The following is an 8,856-nucleotide window of genomic DNA, read 5'->3' on the forward strand; positions in this document are numbered from 1 at the left end:
CCCTGCAAGAGGCGTAGTTATGTGGAGGCATACAACCATTCTTGCTATATCTGGCGTGTTCCTTTACTAAGTTCTCTCCCAACAACTGTACATCATAGATCTGGAAACTGCCCGAGAAACCATACACCATGTTAACTGTAGTTAAACCATGTTGCGGTAGAGGATTAACTTGAACATTGGAGTTTATGTCCTTAAATGAAAGGATAATACTCTTGATGAGCCTCTAAACATCTGACTTTAGACCAAAACAGTTTTCAATATTGTGTCCTGGTGCCCCTTGATGGTAAGCACAAAATTGATATGCCTTGTACCAATAGGCAAGATCCTTTGGCAAAGGTGGTGGAGACCTTGTCTGGACATGATTTTTAGCTAGCAGTGCAGGAAACATTTTATCATAGGACATTGGGATAGGATCACACTGTGGCCTTTTTTGAATACGATTTTGATTGTTGAATTGTGAGAGAGCCTGTTGTGAAGGTTGTTGATGTTGTTGATTTGATGGTTGTTGCTGAACATGTTGTTTAGGATATTGTTGTTGATGTTGACGCGAGAATTGTGGCTGATAAATTGGCGCTACCATTGGTGTACTAATAATTAGTGAAACGGCTACAACATGTTGATACTTTCTTCTTTGTTTGCCATATGAAACGACACTAACATCCGATTCTTTCTTCTTGGAGAAATTATTGGCGAATTTATTAACATGAATGGAAGTGTCGAATTCCTTATTCAAACGTCCCTCTGGGACTGCTTCCTCAAGTCGCATGCCCATGTTTACCATCTCGGTGAAATCACTGGGTGCAATGGCGATCATGCGGTCATAGTAGAATGAACTCAGAGTTTTCAAAAAGATTTTAGTCATATCTTTCTCTTCAAGTGAAGGGAAAATCTGTGCGACAATTTCACGCCACCTTTGAGCATATTCCTTGAAACTCTCTTTGTCTTTCTGAGACATGGCCCGTAGTTGATCTATGTCTGGAGCCATATCTACATTATATTTGTATTGACGAACAAAAGCTTCACCAAGGTCGTTGAAAGTACGGATCTTCAGGTTTCCCAATCCCATGTACCACTTAAGAGCGACACCAGTTAAACTATCTTGAAAGTAGTGTATCAGAAGCTGATGGTTGTCAGTATGAGTGGACATCTTCCTAGCATACATCACCAAATGGCTTTGAGGACATGAATTTGCTTTGTATTTCTCGAAGTCTGGGACTTTGAATTTGGGCAGAATTTGAACATTAGGAACCAAGCAGAGTTCGGAAGTTGTATTTCCAAAAAGATCCTTACCTCCAAGAGCGTTGATTTCCCTTTGAATTTCTAAGAACTGATCTTGAAATCCATCTAACCTTTCATCTACTCCCATAACTTCGCTTGGAGCATCGTGATAAATGTTTTCTTCATTATAAGGAGTCGTATGCACCACAAAAGGAGGTATAAACATCACAACAGTCACTACTGGGGCTTCAGGGTTTTGAGGGTGGTATCCAGTTGGCATATAACCATGAGGCATTCCCCAAGGGAAACCGGGTTGCATGTGATATTTTTGATCATTGACGGGCGCCACTGGAATGAGCGTCGAGACGTTCTTAGAGATTGTTGTTTGTTGCACTAGATCTTGAGAATTGTTCGATGACTGATTCTGAGCAGCCGCCAAAGTCTCAATCATAGAAGTAAGCCTTTCCAAACTGTCTTTAAAGGTGATTACTTCCTCCCTGAGCTCTTGATTTTCTTGTTCAAGCTTACTCATCCTTCTCCGGCGACTGGCTCGAGTATTGTACTAGTGATTCAATTTTACTATTTGAGGGAGAAGACACATGTCAGTTTCTTGAAATATAAGAACTTGTGCTTGAATGATGCATGATATGCATATGCAAAAGATGTGTTTTAATTTTTAAGAAACTTAATAATTTATTAAAAATATTATAGAGACAAATTTTGGTATAAGCTGAACAAAAACCTCTTTTTATTAAACAATTGAGGGATTACAAAGGATGAAATACAATTTCTACGATCCTAAACAATACAAGAGTAAAACAGCTAAGTCTAAGAATCCTAAGAAATCCCAAATTGGTCAAATGAGGACTTTTACCAAACTAATATGATTCATTATTTTGGGAGATGGAATTTACATTCCATCAATCCCCTAAATCCAATGATATTAATTTGACAAAGTCAAATCAACTTTGAACAAGGCCCAACATCAGCAAGCAAACTCAAACAAGTCAATACAAGTGGTCAACAAAAATAATTGGCATTTATTTAATTAAAAATAATAAAATAGTTCATTTAAATCAAATATGTTTTGTCCAATTCCTAAAATCTCATTAAAACACCAAAGAAATGGCCATGAGATTTATCATAGGTCAAACAAGGTCAAAGGACCTTGGAGAAAAAAATTCATAATTTTTGGACATTTAAAAATATTTTTAAACAATTAAAAACAAATGAAAAATCAATTAATTCATGAAAAATATTAATAATGATCCAAAAAATAATTTTAATTCAGAATGTGAAAGAGAAAAATATTTGAATATTTTTGGTGAAAGTCCCATATTTTTTGGATCAAAATTGAATTAATATGAATTATTGAAAATAATGCAATTAAAATGAAAATTCAGAAAATCAAAAATACGTGGAGCATCTGATCTCCCTTATTAATTGAGGTGGCAGAGCAGATGGTCCATAGCGCGCGTTCCACATGGTCATCAGTCAACAGTGCTGCATAGGATGTAATTAAAACGAACGATCAAGATTAAAACAAAAGGAACAAATCATGTGGTTCAGAGCTTTGCCAACTCATCGCCGGAGCCAGAGCTCCGGTCATCTTCTTCGGTGGACCTCACCGGACTGGTCCACCATGAACCATCACCAAAATGAAAAACAAGGACATGATCTTAAAGAAAAAATGGCACTGCGCTCGAATCTGACCTCCACTCACTCCAACTCCAAGTATATTGAGAGATACATGGAGTTGAAATTTGAGGTACATGAATTGAGTTGCTTCGATTTGGCCTCAAAGCAACTCAATCTTCTTGCCTACATTGGTAGGACTTCAGACAACCAAAGAATCAATAGAATTGAGCAAGAATTTGAGAGAATCAAAGAGTTTAAAATTTCAGGAAAATACGTTCAATTGAGGTCTGGATTCAATTGATCTTGATCTTGATCTTGCTTGTGCTTGATCACACCCCACTTACTTGTAGGAGAAGGATTGAATGGTTAAGAAGCTATGGATTCCTGGAGAATTGAATTCCAAAATAGTGGAAATTCAAGCTCAAATTCAAGAGAATTTTTCAGGCTTATCCTTTTCAAAGTGAGGGTTTGAGATGGGGGATCAAAGCTGACGTGAAGGTGTGTCAATTTCTGAGCAATTGAAGGTCTATCTATAGCTGAAATGGTTGATAATTGCACACTTCCAATTACTTTCCAATTTTGGCAAATGGTGATGCAATGGTGCATGGGAGCGCATAGGCCCATGAAATGATTTCCTGAGGTCCACAAATGAATATCAGATGCTCTAAACTAAGCTTGAATTGCTAGGCAAATGCACATTAATGTTTGAAGTTTGATCCTTGCCAAGTGATGTCACCCTGTTTAAGCCATGCGCAGCCTATGCATTTCTTGTCCAAAATTAATGAATTTGAGCTCTTTGGAAAGGTGAGATCAAGAGGAACAACTTTGATGTTCAACACTTTTTCATTTGAAGCTTGGAACTTGGAGAAATTTGAGGTGGAAGTTTGGAAATTTTTGACATATCAATTTTTTTTTAAGTGTCAAGCCATATGTCTCAATATTCCACCTTGCTTAACATTTTATATGAGCTTCAAATGAGAAAAGTGTCTTCATCAAAGTTGTATCTATATCAAAGACCTTCAAAATGGTCACAAATTTCATGTTATTTGGATTTTAAATGATAGAGTTATGCATTTTTGAAGTTTGGAAAAATCACTTGATCAATGGTATAGGTCAAAAGTGACCTATAATGTAACCTCATATCACATGCTCAAAAAAGTTGAATTATATCCCATTCCAAACATCAAAATTTAAGTAGACACATTTAATTTGATTGTGCAACTTGGAAATCTACCATCTTATAAATATTGAGCAAGTTATGGCCTTGGGAAGTTGACTCTCAAATTAGGGTTTAGACAAAATGACCTATAATGTTTCAACATTGAAAATGATTTTCCAAGAAAAACTAGCTCTAGGTCTCAACATGAAAGTTGTTTATAATGTCATTTAGAGTAAGTTTTATCTTGGAATCATTTCCATATGGTTAAAATTGTAGGAGATAGGGTCTAGGGAGACCCAATTTTGATCAAATTAATTCATCTGGCCAACCACCATCAACCAACTTGCTAATTTACAATTCTCTTGACTTTATTGGCTCATGGTAGATCATATATGCATAAGATGATGAATTTTGAAGTGTCCCTTGAGAAATTTGATCAATTGGTGAGATAACTTGTTAGAGAAGTTACTCAAGATACCTAGTCAAACTAGGGTTTCCAAGGCAAATCAACCTCAAACTCTTGAAGAAAACTTGATTAATATAACATGTAGAGATCATTGGGACTCATATATGATGTTCATAACCATTCTTGAATCAATTCTTGGTTGTGCTCTTTGTTCATGAGGGTCTCAAACCCTAGATGTGATTTTGATGAATCAATGAGATCATGCTCTTCCTACAAAAGAGTTAGACAAATACAAAGACATATTTTTGGTATTTTGGTTATTGAAATGATAAAATACAAGTATGATACAATCAAAAAATTCTTGGTGATCTCTCCCGAAACAAAACCAATGAAAAGGGGTAAGGAGGATCCAAGGTATGATCCCAATGTTAATGCTTATGATGGAATTGCATGAGGGATCTTAGGGTCAAAATTGGGGTCTTAGAGCTGCCCCTATTTAAGGATATTCTAGATGAGGAGGCGAAGGTTAAAATCTTCATGTCGACTCAATAGAATGGGCTTAAATAACAACATATAGAAACTAATTTTGGTCCCTAAGAGACCTCATGAAGCATATGATATGAATGCAAAAGTTAATGCTTTGTGGGGAAATATTGCCACAAAGTAAAAAGAAGTCAAAGAGACCGAAAATCCGTAGGAGCACAATGCATTTCGTAAGGAAAACTCTCTGGGGATATAGAGACTCTGGGGGTAAAAGGGTTTATGCGTAGGCCAGGCTACGACTTAAAATTGTCGGGGGACTTGAGGACATCCATATAAAATGGAAAGACTCAGCTAGGGAACAAACAACATCTGCAGGGGACATGAGTAAGCCAGGATGAAACTGAAGTACTTGAATCATGCAGGAAAAAGCGATTTCACTATGGAAATGCGCACTCAACGCAACCGGGGAAGCAATAAACTTCAACACAGGGGGAGAAGAAATCTATTATCTATTACCTGTTACTGGGTCAGGAGATAATAAAGATCTGACAGAGAGAACAACCGTCATCGGTTAGGATGAACATATCAAGGATGACTCGATGGGAACTAACAGAAGGGAATATTCATTATCGGTTACTGGGTAAGAATAACCTTGTTGGGGACAAATGCGGAAAAATGGGATTTACAACTACCAGTTACTGAGCAGAATACTAAGGGGTGAGAGTATCCGTCATCGGTTAGGATGGACATATCAAAGATAAACTCAACAGGGAAGAAAATCCATCACCGGTTAAGATGAACATATCAAGGATAGACTTTCCTGGGATTGTCAATGAGGATACCCGTCACCGGTTAAGATGAACATATCAAGGATATACCAACTAAACAAAAAGGGGTAGGAATTACATCTATCGAAAGCTGGATAGAAAACCGTCGGAGAGAAAATCCGTCACCGGTTGGGATGAACATATCAAGGATTATCTCTGCGAGGGGACAAAATAGGATTTACAACTACCGGTTATTGGGTAGAAGACCAATCAAAGAGAAAATCCGTCACCGATTAAGATGAACATATCAAGGATAGACTCTGAAAAGGGGAGCAAAAATAGGGATTACATCTATACGTTACTGGATAGAATACCAAAGAAGAGAAAATCCATCACTGGTTAAAGTGAACATATCCAGGATAGTCTCCGCACAGGGAAAGAAAAGTAGGGTTTACAACTACCAGTTATTGGGTAGAAGACCACCAAGAGAAGGAAATCTGTCATCAACTAAGATGAACATATCAAGGATTAATTCTATGAGGAACCAAGTAGGGATTACAACTACCTTTTTACTGGGTAGAATACCAAAGAAGAGAATATTCGTCACTGGTTAAAGTGAACATATCAAGGATAGTCTCCTGCGGGGGAAGGAAAGATACCCGTCACCTGGTTAAGATGAACATATCAAGGGTATACTTCCTGGGGACTCAACTGAGGAAAAAGGGGTACTTTTGCCGGGTATTGGGCAAGAAGTAACAAACCGCAAACTAAGAAGAATATTACCAGCTACTGGGTGATAGACTCTTAGGGGACCAAAATATCTATCTAGGTAAGAGCTAGAAAGAAACAATCAATCAAAACTCAACCCATTGAGGACGTAACTCAAGGGGAGTAATTCCATCTAGTAAATTTACTGGAGAGGAAACTGAAATAACAACCATCCACGAGGAAACAAACTCAGTGGGGAAACGGAGAAAGGTTAAAGTCTTTCTGCTTAAGGGGCTGACACTCTACAATTGAAGGAGGACAGACACCATATTTGGTATGGGGATAAAATACCGCCATAACAGAGAATAAGAATCTCAATCAAATATGAGGATGCAGGATATGAAAATTATGAAATTATATGAATGTACATGTATATGTGTATATGATGATTATGCTGACAAAACGATCACAAAGGATACAGAGGTGTCACAAAGAATTTGAACCACCGATACAATCCTTGGTCAATCCACATATGGAGACAACTGCCGCAGAACAAAGAGATCACCATCCCAAAGGGCTCAACCTTAACTGAGGACGGAGGATATTTGCTGAGGATAGAACATCCAATCTGTGGGGAATTTTAGGTCAACACCATAAAACAATGGGAGATAACCCTACAGAGAAATAAATCAACAACAACTGCTCAGAAACCAAGAGGAAACTCTGATTGGGAGCAAAGATAAATGGTGATTGGTGGGGACACCAAAGCGATCTACTAGGGAAGATCAAACATCTCTGATGAAGATCCACCTACTGAGGAAATACGAACTCCACTAGGGAAAGCCGAAACTCCGTTGGGGACAAGGATACGCCATAGGGTATCTGAATCAACCAACTCAGCTAGGGACGAGTAAAGGAAATCCATTGAGGATCAAACACTCTGCTAAGGAACTGAATCAACACTGATGTCTAGGGATACCAAAAGGGTTAACTGCTTAGGGAACCTCTAATGCTTCACACTTAAGGACTCGCTATTTATTGAAATGCTGTTGATATTCCTTTTACTTCCTTTGGAAAAGTTCTTGCTTTTATATTTAAAAGAAAACTTGATTTTGAAAAAAATTAATTTCAAAATGATCATATTAAAATTTAAAACTATTGGCTGAAGTAAATAAGATAGAATCAATTAGATAAAAGCTCAACTTTATTTAATGGAATGGTAGTCTGTAAATGACAAGACTCCACAGATTTTACAAAGTTGAAAATGGTAATTTACATGGAAGAGGGTTACATTGAAAACAAATGATCCTTAATCCCTCTACCAAATCTTGATATCCAATGTGCTCTTGACCGCTGTTGGGGTGATGAACTGATGTTAACCCTCGTGTTCAACCAAGTCTTTAAAACACTGAAGATCAACAGAATGCAGTTACTTGCCATAATCCCTAATTTTTGCATAAGTTGCCCCAAGGTGGGGTACTCAACTTATTGGGAAATTCTTTCTGTTTTATGTCTCTAATTTTTTCCTGGATCGCCCTTTTGGGTTTTCAATCCACCGAGACGCTCATTTTTTCCTAAGTCTCCCTTTTGGGTTTTCAACTTAGCGAGTTATTCTTTTCTTTTTTAGGCGAAGTATTTCTTGACTACATCTGCGTTCACAGGACGAGTGAACTCTTCACCATCCATAGTTGTAAGAATCAATGCATCGCCTGAAAAGGCTCTCTTGACAACGTATGGGCCTTCATAATTAGGAGTCCAATTTCCTCTGGAATCTGGCTTGAATGTCAAAATCTTATTGAGCACAAGGTCACCTTCTCTGAACACTCGAGGTTTGACTTTCTTATCAAAAGCTTTATTCATTCTCTGCTGATATAACTGACCATAACACATGGCAGTCATTCTCTTCTCTCCAATCAAATTCACCTGACCAAACCTGGTTTGACACCATTCAGCTTCAGTCAACTTGGCTTCCATGAGCACACACAATGAAGGAATCTCAACCTCTACGGAGAGCACTGCTTACATACCATATACAAGAGAGAAAGGTGTTGCCCATGTTGAAGTGCGAACGGATGTATGATACCCATGTAAAGCAAATGGGAGCATCTCATGCCAATCTTTATATGTGACAACCATCTTCTGGATAATCTTCTTGATGTTCTTATTCGCAACTTCAACAACCCCATTCATCTTATGTCTGTAGGGAGAAGAATTATGATGTGCAATCTTGAAGTCTTTGCAAAGAGCTTCCACCATATTGTTATTCAAGTTCGATCCATTGTCAGTAATGATCTTACTTGGCACACCATAACGACATATAATCTGATTCTTGATAAACCTTACAACAACTTGTTTGGTTACATTTGCATATGATGCCGCTTCAACCCCTTTTGTGAAGTAGTTTATTGCCACTAAAATGAAACGATGTCCATTCGAAGCTTTGGGATCAATCATCCCAATCATATCAATTCCCCACA

General features: G+C 37.7%; 1 protein-coding gene across 1 annotated transcript; it reads right to left on the reverse strand.

The window, feature by feature from the left end:
* Positions 1 to 223: 223 nt before the first annotated feature.
* LOC127137237 (uncharacterized) lies at positions 224 to 1,750 on the reverse strand. The gene is made up of 2 exons (XM_051063711.1): positions 1,042 to 1,750; positions 224 to 987 (listed from the first exon to the last, which is right to left on the reverse strand). The coding sequence occupies exons 1-2, from the start codon at positions 1,748 to 1,750 to the stop codon at positions 224 to 226; spliced, it is 1,473 nt and encodes a 490-aa protein (XP_050919668.1).
* Between the last annotated feature and the right edge of the window lie 7,106 nt (positions 1,751 to 8,856).

Source organism: Lathyrus oleraceus, chromosome 4 (genome assembly GCF_024323335.1).
Source record: "Lathyrus oleraceus cultivar Zhongwan6 chromosome 4, CAAS_Psat_ZW6_1.0, whole genome shotgun sequence".
Classification (NCBI taxonomy): Eukaryota; Viridiplantae; Streptophyta; class Magnoliopsida; order Fabales; family Fabaceae; genus Lathyrus; species Lathyrus oleraceus.

Coding starts and splice junctions, on each gene's coding strand:
- LOC127137237 (XM_051063711.1), bottom strand. CDS start 1,750: ATGAGTAAGCTTGAACAAGAAAATCAAGAGCTCAGGGAGGAAGTAATC. Junction 988..1,041: donor ATTGGGAAACCTGAAGATCC/GTACTTTCAACG, acceptor AATATAATGTAG/ATATGGCTCCAGACATAGAT.